At 45.1% G+C, this 21211-nt stretch overlaps 1 protein-coding gene and 1 pseudogene across 8 annotated transcripts in view; both read left to right on the plus strand.

Moving 5' to 3' along the window:
* Nucleotides 1–11692, plus strand: part of TLN2 (talin 2) — a 232395-nt gene extending 220703 nt beyond the window's left edge. For 7 of the 8 annotated variants that reach the window (XM_061595996.1, XM_061595999.1, XM_061595994.1 and 4 more), the window contains 5 exons: nucleotides 1105–1230; nucleotides 4898–4960; nucleotides 6383–6565; nucleotides 7630–7755; nucleotides 11296–11692. In XM_061595996.1, the coding sequence (XP_061451980.1) occupies nucleotides 1105–1230; nucleotides 4898–4960; nucleotides 6383–6565; nucleotides 7630–7755; nucleotides 11296–11424 (627 nt within the window). In that variant the 3' untranslated portion in view covers nucleotides 11425–11692. The remainder of the gene's footprint in view (nucleotides 1–1104; nucleotides 1231–4897; nucleotides 4961–6382; nucleotides 6566–7629; nucleotides 7756–11295) is intronic. The other variant, XM_061596001.1, reaches the window with a different exon arrangement.
* Nucleotides 11693–18037: 6345 nt separating this feature from the next.
* On the plus strand, nucleotides 18038–18156 carry LOC133370173 (5S ribosomal RNA; annotated as a pseudogene).
* Nucleotides 18157–21211: the final 3055 nt, after the last annotated feature.

Consider the following 21211-nt stretch of genomic DNA (forward strand, 5'->3'; position numbering starts at 1 on the left):
GGATGTGGCCTCTCCCTCTCTCCCCATTTCCCTTGCCTTCCTTCCACTCCTCCTCTCTCAAGTCCTGCGTTTGTGTCCATGTGGTCCTCCTGCCTGTCACATTTGGTTTTCTGCCCCTTCAAGCCCTGCTTTCTTCTCTCCTGGGTCCTTTGCCTGCCCAGCCTCTCTGTGACTCTCCACCACATGAATAGGGGACCTGTGGCCCCCCAACTGTGGCTGGACTTCAACTCCCATCATTTGCTGATCCAACAAGATCTGAGGTCAGGGCCGGCCGTACCATTAGGTAGGGTGAGATGCCCACCTCTGGTGGCAGTTGCTGAAGGACGCAGAGTGGGCAGAGCTATGTCTTGCCTGGCACCTCCTAAGCTAGCCTGCTTCCCTCCAGTACAGTGGAAGATGCTGCCCCCTCAACCAGTGTTGACGTTAGATTTGCCCTCAGGCAGTGAAATGACTTGGGCCGGCCCTCTCTGCAGAGCGGCAGGCTCCCCACCTCTGCTCAAATGCAGGGCAGAAGCTTCACCACCCGACATCACCAGATCTCTTAATGGAATAGTCTTCAACTTTTTCAGACCTACCTTTACCCTAAACATGTGGAGACCCCTTTCTTCATTTTTTTTATCGTATATTTGTATGGTGGCAATGTTGCTGTTGTGACCCACCCTAGATAAGGCTGTGAACTGATAGCAGATCCCAACCCCCCAGTTGAAGACCAGTGCCTTACTGTGTTACAGGCTACATACTGGTAACACCTCCCACAGCTCCTGTCCTGAGAGCATGAGGAGGAGGAGAAGCAGCCGCCCTCTCATGCGGTTCATTTTCTGTATGACCCCAGTGCTGGTCCTGGGGCACCAAGGAGCCGTTCAGCAGAAATATGGCTGCAGCATTTTCCTCACTACTACTCTCTTATTGCGGTCTCCTTCTGGCACAGAAAGGAAGGGTTGGGAGAGTATTGTATGGCATGTGTGTCTGCCTGCTTCTTTGTTTTACTTTGCTATTTTATTTTATTTTATTTTATTGATGTTCAGTTGAGCATTACTCAGTAAAAGGCAAAACTGCTAAAATTCTAAGAGAACTGTAGGTGATGGTCTTCTCTTCTGGTTACAGCAGGCAGATGAAACCCTGGATTTTGAAGAACAGATCCTCGAAGCAGCTAAATCCATTGCAGCTGCTACCAGTGCCCTTGTCAAGTCAGCGTCTGCAGCTCAGAGGGAGCTGGTTGCCCAGGGAAAGGTTAGTGAGCAAGACTCTTTTGGTGAAAATATTAATCACCATTTTAACTGTGGGATGATGCATAGGATGGTGGAGCTGAGGACAGATGCTGGGCTGCAATAGCAGCAATGAGATTACCCCATCCCCAGGATCCTGTGATCTACCTCCACCCCCTGCAGTTCAGACACATCTTACCTTGCTATTTCTTATTTCCTGCAATATTTTGGATTTGATTTGATTTATATCCCGTCCTTCTTCCCAGCAGGAGCCCAGGGCGGCAAACAAAAGCACTAAAAACACTTTAAAACATCATAAAAACAGACTTTAAAATACATTAAAACAAACATCTTTAAAAACATTTTTTTAAAAGGCTTTGAAGACATCTTTAAAAAGAAAAAAACGGTATTATGCACTGATGCAGCATCCATTAAGGTCCCTCCAGCTATCAGCACAGTTAACACAGCATTTTGGCTTGTGGCCTTACTTTTAAGTGAAGCACACCAAGGTGCATCTATACCTTTACGTGGTCATCAGGTGGATCTGTTGCTTCACTGGACTCTCTCTTTTAGTGAAAAGCTCCAAGAGCTTCTGAGCAGTTTTCCAGACACATTTTGGTTTCATCTTCAATCAGATGGCAAGACCATTGGTGTCCAATAAAGCTGTCAAGTTGGCCCCATATGCTTCACCGGATGGAGCTGAAAGCAGCTTCCGCAGTTGTTCGCCTTGTCTTTGTGGGGCTTTATAGTACATACTTTGGGAGGATTTTGGATACGACCAAGGCAAAGACCATTCCCAAACTTTCATAAACATATGCAAGTGCTTTGCTAACCATACACTCCTAACCATGTCTATTCAGAAGCAAGTCCTATTGAATTCAGTGGGGTCTACTCCCAGGTTAAGTGGAGTTAGGATTGCACTCTAGCTGCCTTTGTAGCGCTGATGGCCTTCAAAGACATCTCTTGTCTTTTCAGTTCTCCCCTTTACCCAATTCCGTTTATTGTTTTTTTCAAATTTCATTATTTTATTATAAATATACAAACACACAAACCCTAAAAACATACTAACATATTTCACTTGGGTAAATAATTAATTTGTAACCTATTTCATCATAAACTAAAATCCTACTTTTAATATTAAGCTATTGTCATTTATATAAAATCTGTATACTGTAGATTTATACATTCTGTTCATACATTATAACAGTAGTGAAATATCTTTAAATAGTTTTAGGGTTCAGTCCCACTGCTATTTATGCCAGGCTAAGGGGAGTTGGATATGGTGGGCCCCTGGCTGAGCCAGCTTGGTCCCAACTCAGCTGGACCTCGCCGGCAGAAGCCCCTAATCCTGGCTCAGCCTCAGCAGAGCCAGGACCCAGCCGGTTCAGCCAGAGGGTCTGCCAGGGAAGCCCAGGCCGGCGGAAGGGGAGTCAGTGGAAGGCCCAAAAAGGAGCGTTCTAGGGGCATGTCAGAGAAGGGACTGGGGGCGGGGGGGGGTGGCGGAAGCCACATTCAGCTCATGTTCAGAGCATTCATGCAGGTCCCAATCCCTGCAAAAGTTATGCTGGGGGAAAAGATGGGCTAAGAAAATCATTGCAATGGAAGCCAGTGGACAGCATTTACTCCCTAGTAGGGGTATTTGTGAGAGCCAACTTTTACTTGCCGGTCCCTGTGTGCAGCTCCCGGCTGAGCCGGCATTCAGCTGGCCTGGAGGCTCCCAAACGACAGTTGGATGCCACAGATCTTCCTGCCGGCTCCCCTTGTGCCAGCTTCCCCTGAGTTGGATTGCTCTGTTAGATGCCACTCCTGTTTTAGATAATGAATTAAAAGCGAGCAAAATCTCTCAAATGTTTGTTCTTTTGTCGTCCTTCTCTCGACTGTACCATTTCTTTGTATATTTGGTTTTAATGTTTTAATTGTTGTAAACTGCCCAGAGAGCTTCGCCTATGGGACGGTATATAAATGCAATTATTAATAATAATAATATTATTATTATTATTATTATTATTTCAGTAAGTTTGACATTGTGGCAACATGCCACGTTTTATTTAACCACTCTTGTTCAGCTGGAATTGTGAGAGCATGCCATTTAGCTGGTAAGAACATTTTGGTTACAGTTCACAGGATTCCAGCTAAATTACTGTGTTCTGACCACATGATGTCTTGAAGATAACTTAGAAGAGTCTGTAAAGAACTCATTGTTAACTATTTCCTGTATGCATATAATGATTCTGTCCCCCCCAAAAAAAACCTCTAGTTTTCCCACTTGTTCACCATGCATGCGCACAGTCTGCCCCACTTCCTCCACATTTCCAGCATATAACACAATTGTATCTTTGCCAAATGATGCAGAATCAACTAAATAACATTATTTTATTTTAACAATCTAACTTAACTGGGTCTACTCTAAGTATGACTTAGTTGGATACAAATGTTTTCCATAACATTTATTTCTAATTTCTTTTACTGGATTCCCTTGCTATCAGAATCCAGTATATAATGTATGGGATAACAGTTGAGCATAATCTGAACTCGCAACAGCTGCCACCTCTGTCTTAGATAGTGAACTGTGATTGTTTTTCCCCATCACCTCTCCGCACAGGTCTACTTTACTAATCAGGGAGGTGTTTTTGCTGGGGGCACACGCCTTCCACGTTGTTATAGGATCACAGTGGGCTTGGGTTGTATATTAAGTCATGTCTATGTTTGTAAACCACCTTGAGTACAGTAAAATAGAAAGATGGTGTACAGATGCAAGGAAATGAAATGATCAAGTGCCAGAATCCTTTTGGATTAAACCAAATTCTTTTGTTGGAAGAAAAAAATGGAACTAGAAGTAGCTGTTTAACTATACTGACAAGCCAGATTACCTCTTAACCAAATCAAGTTCAGATTAACACCCAAAGTAATTGAAACTAGCTTACATTTGGCTTGCTCCATTATAGTTCTTGACAGCCCTACACAAAAGATCTCTTTCATACATGGTTATTTCCATCAGTGTATTGTAGACCCAGAGCAACCCTGACGCTTGCTTAGTAAATGATGAAAAATTGAGTTTTTGCTTCCTATGTAGACCAGGACACCAAACTGGGTTAGAGGAGGGGAGAGACTCTCACCGACGTGTGTCTTAGATCAGCGATGAGCAGATTTTAGGCTTACAGAATCGACTACTACCACTACTACTTTATTAACTTGAACCCTGAGATCCACCAACCACAGCCAGGTACAAAATAGTCGTTCAGGACAGAGAACATACTCCAAGGCTGCCAACCTGGTGTCCTCCAGATGATTTTGAATTCCAGCTCTCATCAGCCCCAGCCAGCATGGCCAATGGTTAGAGATGATGGCAGTTGGAGTCCAGCAACATCTGGACAGCACCAGGTTGGCTAGCCCTGCTCTACAGCATAAGGTCCACTTGCCTCCTTCTCTTTCCCCTCTCAGTCTGTTTTCCTCTCTTTCTCTTCTTAAAAGACAGCAGCTCCTAAAAGGGGAGGGAGAAGGGAGAGAGAATTAAGGACATGGGAGTAGCACCAGTGTCACAACTCACTTTTAGTGCTGACATGCCCCAATGAGGTTCTTGAACCACTTGTTGAAGACCAATGGCTTAACCTACCTCACAGGGTTGTTGTGAGGATAAAATGAAATCACTAAATATTTCTTGCTAATTAATTTTATCTGAATGGTATTTCTAGGTTGGAGCCATCCCTGCCAATGCAGCTGATGACGGACAGTGGTCTCAGGGACTTATTTCTGCTGTGAGTCGTTCTTGATTTTCTCCATCCGCCTTTTTGAAGGCAGCCACCACGGGCTGTCTGCTGGTCTGATAAGATCCTCCTGCCACCGATAGCTCAGCAGTAGAAGAGAAGGCTGCACTGGAGGTTCCAAGCTGGGACCCTCCTATTTCCTGTTCAACCTCAGGCCCACCAAGGCTCACTGTCTGGCCCTCAGGACTGTCCTCTAGGCCACACCCTCTTGCCCCAGGCCACGCCCCTCACTGGCCCTGCTTTACACCCTCTCTGAGTGCTTTTGCCTGCCTGGAATATGTACGTACATCCTTCTGTCTGTCTGTCTGTCTGTCTGTCTATCGTGTATGTATTTTATATGCTAACATACAAATGCTGTTACCAAGGTGGCAGTTATAGAGCTTTGAGGATGGAATGCTCAGAGGGGCTTCATTTGCAGAAGCTAAGTAGTGCTGGTACTGTCCTCCAGGTTCAGGCCATGTGGTGCCAATGTGTCCACAGAGTAAATCCAAAAGTTCTCCCTTTTAGTCAATGCTGCTGGATCTGCTGACATCTTTATTGCTGTTATGGAAAAGTCCAACAGGCTGTGACCCTCAGGGTTGAAATGTTTTGCAACTGGTTGCTCCACTTTTTTTGTTAAGATTGCCGATTTGTAGTTTCTGAAGCATGTGCGTAGGTCAGTTGTGGTTTTCCCTACGTATTGGATAGTGTGTGTGTGTGTGTGTGTGTGTGTGTGTGTGTGTGTGTGTGTGTGTGTGTGTGTGTGTGTGTGTGTGTGTGTGTGTGTGAGAGAGAGAGAGAGAGAGAGAGAGAGAGAGAGAGAGAGAGAGAGAGAGAGAGAGAGAGAGAGAGAAATCTGCTGCCCTGCTGCCCTTCCTCCCAGTAGGAGCACAGGGTGGCTTTACAGTCTCTCTGAGTGCTTTTGTCTGCCTGGAATATGTACATCTGTCCAACCTCTTGCTTGCATGCAAACCTCCAGCTTTTGCGTGGCTGGAATATAGCTTATGGTATAAAGGTCAAGAGTTGCACCTCCTGTTCCCCAAAGTGTTTGGCCTCTAGCCCATGCCCACCTCCAGCAGGCAGCCCCTGGAAATTTGCCCAGATGCAACCCTGAAGCTGCAAAGGGTTCCACACCTCTGCATTAAAGGAACTCGGGCGACACCTTCCTCATGACATGTTGAGGAGACATCACTGGGGTCAGAGGTCAAAGGAAGCAGAAGACTAGAAGACAGATTTTACCCCTGGACACGATCCCAGCATAGATCTTGTTCCTTTCAGAGAGGTTACTCAGGGAAACGTCCCATTGCTTCACATCCCTTGTTCATTTAGCAGCCGTTTTAGTTTTCATTGGGACTGCCCAAACTGGGCCTAATGGACCATCGGCTCAACTCACCAATAAGACTTGACCTTATACCCGCTTCTTGCCCCTTCCAGGCCCGAATGGTGGCTGCTGCCACGAGCAACCTCTGCGAAGCAGCCAACGCCTCAGTCCAAGGCCACGCCAGTGAGGAGAAACTGATCTCCTCCGCAAAGCAAGTGGCAGCTTCCACGGCACAGTTGCTGGTGGCATGTAAAGTGAAAGCTGACCAGGACTCGGAGGCCATGAGGAGACTGCAGGTAAAGAAGGGCACTCAGTTCAAATCAAGCTGCTTGATTCAGAGCTCAGGTTTTGTATCCTAATAATGCAAGCATCCAAAGCAGTCCTTGCAACAGCCCAGCAATGTGGGACAGGGAGACAGATAGAAGAGTGGACCTCTGGCCCACAGACCAAATTTGGCCCACCAAGCCTCCTCATTTGTCCTGCAAGGTCGTTTTCCCCAAATCACGGCTACCTGTCCTACACCTGACATCGTATATGTGGGGCAGGTAGAGGCACAACTGGATTGGCTGCTTACTCACCCAAATCATGCAGAAAGCAAGACTGAACTCCCCAGCTGGTCCAGGGGGAACGTCAGTCCTGCTTGGTCAGTATTTCCCTGCACCGTCGCAGGCCAACCTTGGCAATCCACCTGTTGAAGTTGTCCCACAGAATGGGGGCAGATAAAGATCTGGCCTGCCAAGCCAGAAAAGGTTTCCTACTCCTGGGACAGAGGCTTGCCAAAGGCCAACTAGCAGCTTCATGGTTGCATTATGCGCTCTAGTGCTAGTCCAAAGCCTGAACTAACAAATTTGGCTCATCTGAAGCTTGCTGCAGGTGGCAGTAACCCCTTGATTGTGCAAGTTCATTGAAAGAATTTGTCGCATTAAAGGTCAGCAAGCTCAAGGCCGAAGTCTCGATGGGATCAAGGCTGTGAAATGCTTTTCACATGGGACTCCAGTGGACTGACCACCTGTTCATTTCGGGGCTCAGCGTCTGCCCCTCATTCTTGTCTATAAAGCCCTAAATGGCTTAGGATCTGGTTTCCGCCTTCCTGCAGTGTGCCTGCCTAGCTCTCAAAGGTGGAGGACTGCAGAGAAGGGCCTCAGGACACGATGCTGGAGGATGAGGTCCTTCAGACACCCAGGTGCCTAAGCTTAGAATATTCCAAAGTCTGTTGGACTTCAGCCCCTGCCAGCCCCAGCCAGCATGGCCATAGTTAGGGATGATGGGAGCTGTAGTCCAGCAACATTTGGAGGATGCCATGTGGGAGCAGGTTGCTTTGCAGCGATATTACTAACTGCTGCATCTGCCCCTTCTGTAGTCTGCAGGGAATGCCGTCAAACGTGCGTCAGACAACCTGGTCAGAGCAGCCCAGAAGGCGGCCTTTGGTAAAGCTGATGATGACGATGTGGTGGTGAAGACAAAGTTTGTGGGAGGCATTGCACAGGTTAGTATCCGTCTCTCATTTCTTTCCTGTTGAGACCCTGTCAGGGATCGTCCATGCAGCCTAGTAGACGTTAGTGATGGCAGCAGTGGGGACCCTCCAGTGCAGGAGCTGGACCTCTGGTCCTTGGGCCACACACCCCTCTTTGGAGGTCATGCCCCTGACTGGTCTTGCTTTGCATCTCCCTCCAGGGCCTTGGCCTGGCTGAAATGTGTCCGCCACTGGTGTGCAGCCCCCAGAAGGTTTCCCATGAAGGAATGTGGCCCAAGGGTTGAAATGGGTTCCCCAGCCCTGCAACAAAGAGGCAGATCTTGCTTTCATCGGATTAGTGTCCCATGCTGGGAATGAGCCGTATCTCTGGTAGAGTGCATGTGTTGCAACCAGAAGATCCCTGGTTCAGTCTCAAAGTTCTCCAGTTCCAATGACCTCGGTTAGCAAGTGAAGGGAAAGACCTTTCACTGTCGGAGATCTTGGAGAGCCAATGTCAGAGTAGATTATGCTGGGTGGTATGGACTAGTGGTCTGACTTGGTATAAGGCAGCTTTCTCTATGCATGATCATTCACTAATAGACAAAAAACCTTGCGGTTTAAGAACGTACCAATAGCCAACAGATATTTCTATCAGACTTTTAAAAGCAAGGAAATTGGGCAGCTATAGTGAATGCACTAAGGGAGCAGGAGACCTGACCTCCTCTCTGAGATATTGTACTGTCCTACAAATTTGTAAAAAGGCAAACATAGTTTGGGTTGGTCTTTCACAGTCCAGTCCACTTCCTGTGTAGCTTGGAAGAATTTGGTAACATGCCTCTGAGCATATGGTGAGTGGTGGCAACACCTGCCATCTCCCAAGATGGAGAATTACATTTTTGTATGTTTGTTGGTGTTCTTCTTACTTTGCTTCTTTTCTGTGTTACTACTATTTCTACAGAGAATCTAACCTAGAAAATTATATTTCTCTCATTATTCATCCTAGAAATCTGTGTCAAATTTATTTTTATTAATATCAAAGCACTTTTATTGGCCAGTGTCATATGATGATGAAGACAGCCTTTTGTGTTTCAAACTGGAGGTTAAGTTCTGTTTCTATTTTGGGAATTGTAATTTGATATTAAATCAGACTGATTCCAATATGTTGCTACTTAAGCAATGACTCAAGCTATTGGAAAAAAACAAACTTGGCCTGCCCAAGTTGCATGTTTTCAGCCTGCTATGCTTAAACCACTCCACCTAAGGAAAGGTGGGCATGGTCAATTAAAAACATAGAGCACACCTAAAAGTTTGCTAGTATATATTTCACCTCCTACTATTTTATCTTGTGCATACTGAGACACTCCTCATGTCCATTGAAAACTATTCTGCAGAATACTCAGTGCCATTATTCTACAATTGGTTTTGGAGTTCTTTTAGTGTTGCAAAGTGTTGCTGTACTTCACATATTCACAGAAACAGAAGCCAAAGAGAATGATTTACTATAGGAAACTTCACTAAAATTGCCTAGTAAATCAAACATATTTAAAGTGACTATCTGAACTATACCATTTGTCTTAATATTGTTGCTTCCTCCCTGCTAAAACAAGATCAGCGCAGCACATGTCTTGTTTCTGTTATTTGGGCTGATTGCAGGTGTTGCCACCTTATGCTCAGAGGGACATGTTACCAATTCTTCCAAGCTACATAGGAAGTGGATTGGACTGTGAAAGACCAACCCAAATTGTGTTTGCATTTTGACAAATTTGTAAGGCAGTACAATATCTCAGAGAGGAGGTCAGGTCTCCTGCTTCTATAGCTGTCCAATTTCCCTGCTTTTTAAAGTTTGATAGAAATATCTGTTGGCTATAGGTACGTTCTTAAACCACAAGGTTTTTTGCCTTTTAGTGAATTTCTTTGCTTTTTAATCCAGGAGGTAAGAAATGGGATCCTGTGCAAGTCTGCTGAGCAGGGATTGATCATTTGCATGCTTACTGAGTTCAGTAGGATTTACTCCTGTGCAATCATGCTTAGGATAGGTGAAACTGACCACAGCGGAAGGGGCAGGGAGGAGAGGAAGCACGAGAGAGAGGAGGGCAGGTTTGATCATTTGCATATGTTTATTGAGTTCAGTGGGATTTTCTCTTGTGCAATCATGGCTAGGATAGGTAAAACTGACCAAGGGGGAGGGGAGAGTAGAGGGAAGGGGGGAGAGGGGGGCAGAAAGAGGGGGAGGGAGAAGTAGGGGATTGGAAAGGGAAGGGAAAGGAGGGGATGGGAAGGGGTGAAGGAAGGGGGAGGGAAGGGGCAAAAGGGAGATGATGGGAGGGAGGAGGAGGGTGGGCAGGTTTGATCATTTGCATGTTTATTGAGTTCAGTGGGATTTACTCCTGTGCAATCATGCTTAGGATAGGTGAAATTGACCTGGGGGAGGGGAGGAGGAGGGAGGAAGGGGGGAGCAGGAGGGGGAGGAGATTGTGTGGGTGGGCACTGGGCAGAGGGGAAGACACTTTCCTTTCCAAAAGGAAAACATTGTGAACAATATCATTCTTTTTCAGGATTTCCTCCACCTTTTTATTCTACAGCAGGCACATGTAGCCTCCCACTCAAATTTAAACCAAAGCTGTCCCTGGCCACATCTACACCAGACCTTTATTTCACTTTGGATAGTCATGGCTTCTCTCAAAGAATCCTGGGAAGTGTAGTTGGTGAAAAGTACTGAGAGTTGCTAGGAGAGGCCCTTTTCCACTCACAGAGCTTCAATCAGAGTGGCTGACTGTTGAACCACTCTGGCCACTGGAGCTCTGTCAGTGGAATAGGAGTCTCCTCTCAGCACCCTTCACAAGCTACACTTCCCAGGATTCTCTGGGGGAAGCCATGACTGTCTCACCTGAAATCAAAGTCTGGTGTGGGTGTGGCCTCCTGATTAGGCAAGCCCAGCAACTGTGAGTCTTGCATTTAGAACACTGACAGTTGGTTCTTACTGAGCATGCCCGGCCTTATCAATGAGTTCAATGTTAAATTTCTTAAATTAATTAAAAATCAGCCAGGCATTTTTTTAACGTTTAAACTGCAGAAGATGAAGGTCAGAGTGTGGGACAAGGTCAGTAATAGGATCTGTGAACATGGCTGATTTTTAATTACTTTCAACAGATTATGAGAACTCTGACAGAAAAAAGTCCAAAAGGGGTCTGTTTTTTCTCTCTCTTTTTTCACTTTGAACTCTCGATTCTCTCTGACTGTTTTGTGTATTGCCATGAAAATTGAGAGGGTTGTTAAGCAAGCATTTCTGAGTTCAGGACTATAAGTTTTGGAAGGTTTTGTTTTGAAATGAGCTTATGGGAAGCCTCAGAATGTCATGGGGGGTATTTTCAATTTAACACTGTGGAATGCGAAAAATCCATGCTGACTATAGTATACAGACACTCTTCCTTGTAAATTAGGCTCTGACATTCTGAAATTCTCCAGGCTTTCGTTCCTTGCACATGCAGAGCGATTACAATATGCTTCAATACACATTGTTGTGTCATCATTGATTTATTCCCATAGTACCATAGCTGTCCTTCATTCTTCTAGATCATTGCAGCACAGGAGGAAATGCTGAAGAAGGAACGCGAGTTGGAAGAAGCAAGGAAGAAACTGGCCCAGATCCGCCAGCAGCAATACAAATTTCTCCCTACTGAACTACGGGAAGATGAAGGCTAATCTTTCTCTGTTGGTTTTGCTTGAAAGAACCCTGAGCTGAAGGGGCATGTGACGAAGAAACTCTTCCAGGCACTTCCTAAAATAGGTTTTGGGGCTGCAAGAGGAAGAGAGGGTGGGCTGTTCTTTCTAGACTCTTCAGCTGCGGTGCATTGGTACATTGATGGTACACTGTTACGGTCTCCCCCTGCCCTGCCCACATTTGCTGTATCTCAGGAGAGAGAGCCTCATCTTTTACACAAGAGGTTATAAAGTCAGTATTATATCATAACCAGAAGTTTTGATCTATTTATTATTCTCTTTGACCTGCGTTAAGGACTTTGGTATTATAATATGTAGGTAAACGGTGTTTAGAAGTCCATGACTCCAATAAGCTGCCCAAATGGAGCGGTTGATGGGTTGCCTTCTTTTATTGACTCCTCTTTTCTTCCAAGGCCAAGGCTGAGGCAGCTGTCGTGTCCAAGAGAAACCAGATATTTGAATGTGTTGGCCTCACTGAGGGTGTTTGTCCTGTCCAGTGTGGGTTGGTTCACTCCAAAGGTTGGAGGAACCTTCTCGGTATTCATTTTGGCACATTGCTGCTTGTCACCCTACTTTTTGTTACAGCATTTCTGGAATTCAAGTTTCTGGCCCACAAAGAATTAGGATATTCATCCCTTGGGGAGGAATAAAAAACCCAAGAAAGACAAATCTGTCTGCATTTTAGAAGAGTCCAGAGTAGCATTTAGAAAAGTCCAGAGTAGCAGGTTCATGACGGAAAATGCCTTTTCCTTTATATATTATCTTACTTTACCTTTACCAATCTGGTCCTCTCCAGATGCTTTGGACTACAACTCCCATCAGTCCCAGTATCACATAGTTGGGCTGGCTGGGACTGATGGGAGTTGTTGTCCAAAGCATCTGGAGAGGACCAGCTTGGCAAAGGCTGGCTTAGATGACAATACAAAACACAACTCCATCTGCAACTTTTCAGGAAGAATGGGCTAATATGAAATTTGTGCTTGACTGGCCATAGATGTGATCCACACGGTGCACCCCAGATAACTTTTAATATCGGGGAGGATGCTGGTGTATGTCTACCTGAGCAGACTGCTGCACCTCAAAAATTTCATTGCTGCCAAGCCGCCATTCAGACATTTGGACTGTCAATCCAATCCCAGGTTTGTGTTGCCACCTGAGTTCATGTCCATGAGAATCAGTGGCATGTAGTTCCATTTTATCCATTTATCCCCTCCCCCCCTTTTACAAATATTAAGGTTTGCAGGAAAATCACAAGCTGCTTTTATCAACTGTGAAGGAAATCTGGAAATTTAACAGCAAGACACTAAACCAGTGTTTTTCTGAGAGATTATCAGGATCTAAGGAGCAGCATTCTAGAGGAAGAAAACCTGAGGAAATGTGGTTTTAGAGGTACTGCAATGTTTTTCCTCCAGTGTGGCATAAATCCTCAGAAAAGATAAAATTATAATATGATGTTTCTCATACAAACAGACTTTGCTACATGATTGAAAATGGGGAAGCGAAATCATAGGTTGTGCATTCCCATAATTATGTATCGCACAGGTTGTGGCAAAATGCTTTTTGAACAAACCTCCCAATCTACTTGCTGGGAAATAATTTTCTTTCCGAAGGCATCCTGAATGCCATGAAGCTAGCTTAAACATGCATCACCTACTCGGATACTGAGCCGGTCAGGTGTCTCTTCTCAATTATCTTTGTTGCAGAAATACTGATCTGCAGATGTAGATGCAATCTTCTATAACGTCGAGTAGCAGATGGGAGTTGCAAAGCTCCAATTTAGACCTGCCTGCCCATAGTGGGGTGCTGGGAAGCCTGAGCCCAGCCTCTTTCCTGGGCCCCAAAGAAAGGGGACTGCATTGACTACTGCAGAGAAAACAGTAGAGGGGGTGACCGACCTGCCTCTGGAGTGTACCATTTCAGACTGCAGGTGGGGAGTTGCAGGGGAGGCGGAGTTCAGCCCATGAAGAATGTCCCTGGCAAAGCAGGGAGAAAGCTGGATGAGAGCTCTCCATCTCACTCACCACACTTCAAATTAGTTTTCGAAGTGCAGGGTGGTGTGGTGTTTCTTTTCTTTAATATCTGCAATTCCCCCAGGTGCGGCCTCACGTGTTGCAGTCTAGGAGAACATCTTTATCATCTTATCATGCACTTGGGTTCATGTTTCAATTATTCTCCAAGGACTGACAAAGTGACAGAGACAGCCAAAAAATTGATTGGCATGATTTGTCCCATGATTTGCAAAAGATGGCATGATTTCTCCCTTCCGAAATCTGCAGGCTAGTCCAAGCCTAGGTGAGATTCTAGTTGCCAGCCATTGCAGTGAGGCTAAGCTATAATTTCTGGTACAGTTTTTGCTAATGAGTGTTTAAACATCCTTGAAACTGGCAAACCTTCCGGGGTTCTCCCAGATTTGGACCACTCTTTGGGTAGGGATCACTTCCAGCCTGGTTACTCTCTAAGGCTAATGTGTCCAAGACAGCATATTCTACAGATGTTAATGAATTCTGCAAATTCAGTACATTTCATAAGTCATTTAGCAAGGTTTATTCCGTTTCTGATAAGAGAAAAATCAACTCATTTGAAATCTGGTGTTGGAGAAGAGCTTTGCAGATACCATGAACTGCAAAAAAGACAAATAATTGGATGTTAGAACAAATTAAACCAGAACTATCACTAGAAGCTAAAATGATGAAACTGAGGTTATCCTACTTTGGACACATCATGAGAAGATTCATTAGAAAAGACAATGATGCTGGGAAAAACAGAAGGAAGTAGAAAAAGAGGAAGGCCAAACAAGAGATGGATTGATTCCATAAAGGAAACCAAGGACCTGAACTTACAAGATCTGAACAGGGTGGTTCATGACAGATGCTCTTGGAGGTCACTGATTCATAGGGTTGCCATAAGTCGTAGTTGACTTGGAGGCACATAACAACAACATTCCGTTCCATAATTTATTCCACTTCTCCAAATCATGGAGGAGAGACCAAGAACTCTGTTGGCCTCCCAGCCACAGAGAAGCTTATCCAGCATCCGATGCCACCACCCACAAGCTTCTAAGGTTTCAGCAAGCATGGTGAATGGTCCACACACTCCCAACCATATCTTCACAGACAATAGTGATTGGAAACTTGCTTTTTTAAAACAAATGAGAGACACTGAAACCTGCTACTGTCTTATCCTGTAGCTTTTCTGAACTCCTACAAAATTGTGGCCTTCGCCATGTGTGTTTGTTGCCTCTGTGTAAATGAGAAATCCAATCATACTCGACAGCTGGGAGAATTCCTGTATAACTGGATAGCTTATGTTAACCCTGCAATCAGCTGCCCATATAACCTGTGGCCATCAAGGAGAGAGCATGTTTGAAAATTTGGCTCTTGTTGATTCAATTTTAAATATAATTTAAGGAGAAATGTTCTGTTTTGTTTTTATTTTTTGTCCTTTTGCCCCCAGCGTGGTGAAAACTTGAGATGCAACCCCTAAAATTGCAATGATTGGAAGAGCTCTCTCAAGTTCAGCTTGCAGGAAGCACGTTTATGAAAGTGAGCAGAGCTAACCCAAGGTGTTTTGGGCCTGGAGGCAGAAAGCACCAATAGCTCTCCATACAGGGCACAGTCTATCCAGACATTCTCCTGCATAAGCCCCATTGAAATGGATGGGAGCTCTGCAAGAGTACCACTCGTCTTCAGTGCATCCTGACAGATGGTGCTCCTGGGCTAAAGACTGCATGGAGGGCCATTTGGGTTCTCCACCTCCAGCCCCCAAATGTCTTGGACCAGCCTTAAAGAGAAGAGGCAATCTGGACATAAAATGTTTTTCAGTTTGTATCATCTGTGACTTTAACAAGAAAGTGAAACAGACTTGGAAGCTTTTCTACTAAAGGTGTTGTGAAAGCCATATAGATGCCCATTTTTTTCCATCACCAACTCCTAGCATGGCTCTTCTTGGGCATTTAAATCCCACCCTCAGTGTTTTGAGGCTCTCTAACGAGAAATGTGATGCCTGTTTAGCAGCTGAGTATCTTTCCATGAGAAACAATGTTTGCCTATTACTTCCTCACCTATCCTGTCTTGCCTCCAGAGAACAATGGTGTCTTGACCCAAATTCAGCCACACACCCTAGTCCCATTGGTAGAGTGCTAAATTTCTCATTTTGCAAACTATCAGGACTTGCGTGTTAACCTTGCTTCTGTTCTTTAACGAAACCACTACAGACATTGTCGAACTCTAAACTTTGGTAACTACCAAAGAACTTCTGAATGATACAGACACTTGTATGACGGCATTTTGGCCCTCGGAGGCAGTGAGCTCCTGTTGAAAAGGTCATCCTCGTCAAAGGCAGTGCTTACCAGGAACATGACGAGAGGAGTATGCACTCCACCTTGATGTTACACTGTATGTATGCTATTTATCTGGCCCACAAAACTGTTTTGTATTTACCATAAATAAAACTTTTGAAGGAACAGGTTCTTTTCCTTGGCGATATATCTGTATGCTCACAAGCCACCACTTGGCAACTCTGTTTGGCGTTAAATGCAAACTGAATCAAATTTCTGTCCCATTCTTAGCTAGCTCTTCCAAACAACCTGCTTATTGAACATTCACCCCAATTATTTTTCACAAAGATTGAATTTTCCACTATCTGCTATTTGTTGAGTGTTCATTCTGGTTTGTTTACAGGGAGGTTATACAATGTTGCATCAAGTGATTGTTATCCCGCAGTTTCCAGTGCCTTTTCCTGTCTCCTTCCTTACTGCTAAAAGCCCATGGGTTGCGGCTTATGGGGGGACGGTGAGCAGGTTTGCTGTGCAAGAGTGTCAAATCCACTTTTAAATGTGCAACCTCAATTTGCCAGTATATGACTGAATCTCACCTACAAAATAGTGGCAGTCTGGAAGTGGCCAACACTTCATGCCAGGGAGTGACAGGGTCCATTATTTCCTAGTGAAAAAAGGAACTTTCTGACCCATTTGCTCACCAGGACCTTCCCATTTTCTTTGGAGTCCTTTGCCAGAAAGTGCCTCGTCACCCCCTCCTCAAGTTGAGGAGGTCGTCCTTCGGTAAGGGGAACAAAGTAAGATAGTGGAGGACTTGGGCTGCTCAGATTGGGCTGTGCCCACCTTAATTCTGCTCTCAGCCATTTGAGCCAAGGTTGCTTTCATAGTCAAGTCCCCCACCCTCCACTTTGAATTCTCACCCTTCAATTATCTTGTAATGCTTATGTAATTTTGAATACTCAAGAGTGCTGTACAAAAGCTAAGTAAGTTTAGATATTTGAGCACGGAAGTTTGACCATCCCAACGCAGAAATTTCCATTGGCACTTTTTAGTCTTGCCTCTCAGTGTTGCTAAAGTCAGACTCCACTGTTTTTTCTTTTTTTAAATACTGCTTTTAAAATTGCAAAATGAGGTGGCAGGAAATGGCCTACAATAATATGGTTTTGGATTCTCATCTAAGAAGGAAAGCCAAAACAAACTAAGGCTGGAACTATGAGCTACTCATTAACTTACTTGGAGTCTATAATGAAATATGAGGGTTTCGTTTCTTTCTCTAGAATTTGGCCATGGAATGATAACATCTGCAGAAAAGAGGGCAGAGGTACAGAGGGCCCAGGAAGTCAGCTGAGGCCAAACACACTGGGAATTTGGTACTTGCTGTTTATTTCAAGACCGTGTGAGCCTTAAAGGCAGATTCAGACTTAGGATTCAAAGCTTAGGAGAGAGCCACGGTTGAGTCCCAGAACCTACTGGAAAACATCTTTCCGCTACACACCCATCTGTCTTTACGATGATCTCTCTCACACACATGTCCCAACTGCCTTCTACTGAATCTGACCATTGGTCCATCCAGTTCAGGGCTGGCTACACGGACTAGCAGTGGCTCCCCAGGGATTCTGTCGGGGTTTCCTACTTGGAGATGCTAGCAGGGATTGACTCTGGGACCCTTTGCATGTAAAGCAGGCGCTCTGCCACTGAATGCCGGCTCTTCTCTACTTTTTGCTTACTGCCTAGGAAATTCACTGTCCTTTTGCTTGCCTTTCGAGGATTTCTATTATTATTGTTGCATTTATATCTCACCTTTCCTCCGAGGAGCCCAAGGTGATGTACAAACATGAGTCTCCCCCTCCCAGTTTTTTCCTTACAACAACCCTGTGAAGTAGATTAGACTGTAGGAGATAGTGACTGGTGATACGAACCGTGGTCTCCCAGGCTCCAGTCCAACACTCTAACCACTACACCACATTTAGAGTTGTTCAAACTATTGTTCTTCAGTGTTCAGCTTTGTCTCCAGGTCTCTAGAAGATGAAATATCAGAGAGGGACAGATGTAATTTGTCCTTAATGTGCATGCATGTATTTGTACTTATTAGATGCCCATAAAAATTATCTTGGCATCATACAATGACTTTTGAAAACATAACAATGAATAATAAATATATTCAAGGGGATGAAGTGACTCCCCTATCAGGAAAAGTTGCAGCATTTGGGGCTTTTTACTTTAGTGAATAGGTAAGAGGTGGCCTGATAGAAGTGTATAAAATTATGCGTAGCATGGAGAAAGTGGATAGAGGTTTTTCTCTTTCATGACACTAGAACTGCCTACAGCCATACTACCCTGAGCACGCTTGATCTGGTCTGATCTGGGAAGCTAAGCAGGGTCAGGCCTGGTTAGTACTTGGATGGGAGACCGCCTGGGAATACCGGGTGCCATAGGCTTAGAGGAAGGCAATGGTAAACCACCTCTGAATACCTCTTGCCATGAAAACCCCACAAATACATCCGAAAGATTCATAGGGTCGCCATAAGTTGTAATCGACTTGAAGGCATATAACAACAAACACTGGAACTCTTGGACATCCAATGAAGCTGAATGTTTAAAGATTCAGGACAGACAAAAGAAAGGACTTCTGCACACAGCACATATTTAGACTGTGGAATTCACTCCCACAGGAGGCAGTGATGGCTACCAACTTGGATGGCTTTAAAAGAGGTTTCAAGAAATTCATGGAGGAAAAGGCTGTCAGTGGCTACTAGGCTCTGCCTCTGCCAGGAAAGGCAGAATGTCTCTGAATTTATTTATTTATATTTATTTATTTATTGTACTTATATACCGCCCCATAGCCAAAGCTCTCTGAGCGGTTTACAGTAACTAACTGAATGCCAGTTGCTGGAAACCGCAGGAGGGGAGAGTTGGTGTTGCCCTCAGGTCCAGCTTGCAAGCTTTCCACTGGACATCTGGTTGGCCATTGTAAGAACAGGATGCTGGGATACATGGGCCATTGGCCTGATCCAGCAGGATCTTCTAATGTTCTCATCTTAATAGGACTTGGCTACCAGCCCCCTCATCATACTGATCATCCTTCCTCTGGACACACTCCAATTGGGCAATGTCCTCCTTAAAATGTGGCATCCAGACCTAGACTCATGGGGGATCCCCACATCAGACCTTTGCTCTTCCACTTGTTTGGGGTGACTAGGAAGCGAAAGAGGGCACAGCCTGCATGCTTCCTCGTCCCTCTTGCCCTCCTTTGTGTGTTTACATCACCGTAAGACAGACCACCTGATCCCTTCATGAGACCTGGAAGTGCCTGTTAATGCAGCCTAGGATTACATTGGCTTTTTAAGCATCTGCATCACAGGCTTGGCTCATGTTCAGCTTATGTTCACCTGGGACATCTATGTTACACATGCTGAGGCACGCTTAGTTGCAGCAGGGCATGGGAACTGGGGGAGAGGTGCCAATGGTGGGGCTGGAGCCAAACACTTTGCAAAAATAATGGGGAAGGCAGGCAGGCAGGAAGAAAGGGCATACTCCCCTTTTCCTTCAGAGCTGTTGGACTTCGAGAAGGGTGAGCCTGTTGTTTTCTCTCTGCCCACATCCCCACAGGTCACAAATGGACCAAAGATAAGGTCTTCTAGCTATATGCTGACCTTCCCAGTTAGATCAATCAAAAAGTCCATTCCAGCTTGCACACTCAGGCAACAAGCCTTGTAATGTGTATTGAAAACCAGTGATGTGCCTTAGCTTTGAGGTTGTTTTTCTACGCATGAAATGAGCAGATGTCTGAGCACACACACAGAGGGCATTTTTCTTATTATTGGGACTACAAAACCGTAAAACTCAGGGCATTGAAGAGCCAAGTGGGGATTGACATTTATGAAAACTACAAGAGCCTGCAGGATTGGGCCATTGGCCCATCTTGTCCAGATGCCTGTTCTTACGGTGATTGATCCAATGCCTCTGGGAAGCCCACAAGCAGGGCATAAGGGCAACAGCAGCGCACTCCTGCTCGTGTTCGCCAATGTTTTGAGCTTTTGCTGGTTATATATTGCGGCAGGGTGCAGAAACCAGCTGGTCTGTTAAGACTGGTAGTTGAAAGGCTAAAGAAACTTAAGGTTGATTACTACAAAGATGTAAAGTCATACATGCTGAAAGAGCCATGTGGCTTCCATTCATTACTAACTGTGAACAAAGACAGGAAGAGGGGGGGGAGCAAAACCTGCAAAAACAACAAACACATTAGAGAAGGAATCAACAGAGGGAAGAACAGATTGCTTGTCCGTCTATCATCCCCCACTGGTTCAGGCAACATGCACTGGTGCTTAACTCTCAATACCCCTTTTCAACAACATGTGTACAAGTCTATGAGATTCATCTCCTCTCGCAGATGTTGGAAGTGGACTTTGGGTAGTGGCTTACTTAGAATATCTGTAATCATATCAAATAAGAATAGGGTCACAGAGGTCATCAGCACCAAAGGCTAGTTCAGTCCCATAACCAGGCCTGAACCCAGATTACAATGGCGCAACATGGGTCAAGTGTGTGGCCAGCCAACCAGTCTCTTTCCTTTGCTTAATCTGTGGCTATATCTGGTCTTGCTGTGGTTGCCAGGTGGAGCTTCTTTCCTACAGCTGTCCTGTATTTGTCATTCTGTGGAAGGGGCTTATTGTTTTCATCCCCCTTTAAATAATTTGTCTCCATGGGTGTGGCCACTGGGTTGGCATCCTTTAATCCTCGGTTAGTATCTCATAAATCTTTTTTTCTCTGGCAGAGGAGATAGCTACCATCTTCCCCTCTCTCTATTTGGATCCCAAGGTAGTGGGTAATGTCTCCCAGTTGCTTCACGTCTACCTTTCATTTCAGGTAATGTACAATTTCCTCACAGTTGGTTTCATCTTCATAACTCAAAAGTAGATCATCAATATAAATTAATATATAAGTCCATCTGCCATTTCTGTATTGTGCACAGAGACAGGGATCAGTGTGACCTTGCTTGAAACTACTCAGGGAGCCATTACTAACTGTGAACAAAGACAGGAAGGAAGGGGAGGGGCAAAGCCTGCAAAAACAACAAACACTTTAGAGGGCGAATCAGCAGAGGGAAGTATAGATTGCCTTTCTGTCTAACCCCTCCCCCACCAGTTCATTCAAGGCATTCAAGAGGCAGCTGGACGGACACCTGTCAGGTATGCTTTAATTTGGATTCCTGCGTTGAGAGGGGATATATCTCCCTACCACCTGATTGCAGGGAGGGAGTGCTCATCCTAAACCGGTGCCTGGAGGCTGTGAAGGGCTGGATGTGGGCTAACAAACTGAAACTTAATCCAGACAAGACGGAAGTACTGCTGGTCAAGGGAAAAACTGCACCAGGGATGGGGTTGCACTCCCCTTGAAGGAGCAGTCCGCAGTTTGGGAGTCCTCCTGGATCCTGCCCTGCTGCTTGAATATCAGGTGGTTGTGGTAGCCAGGAGTGCTTTTGGCTGACTCAAA

This window comes from Rhineura floridana, chromosome 14, assembly GCF_030035675.1.
Source record: "Rhineura floridana isolate rRhiFlo1 chromosome 14, rRhiFlo1.hap2, whole genome shotgun sequence".
NCBI classification, from domain to species: Eukaryota; Metazoa; Chordata; class Lepidosauria; order Squamata; family Rhineuridae; genus Rhineura; species Rhineura floridana.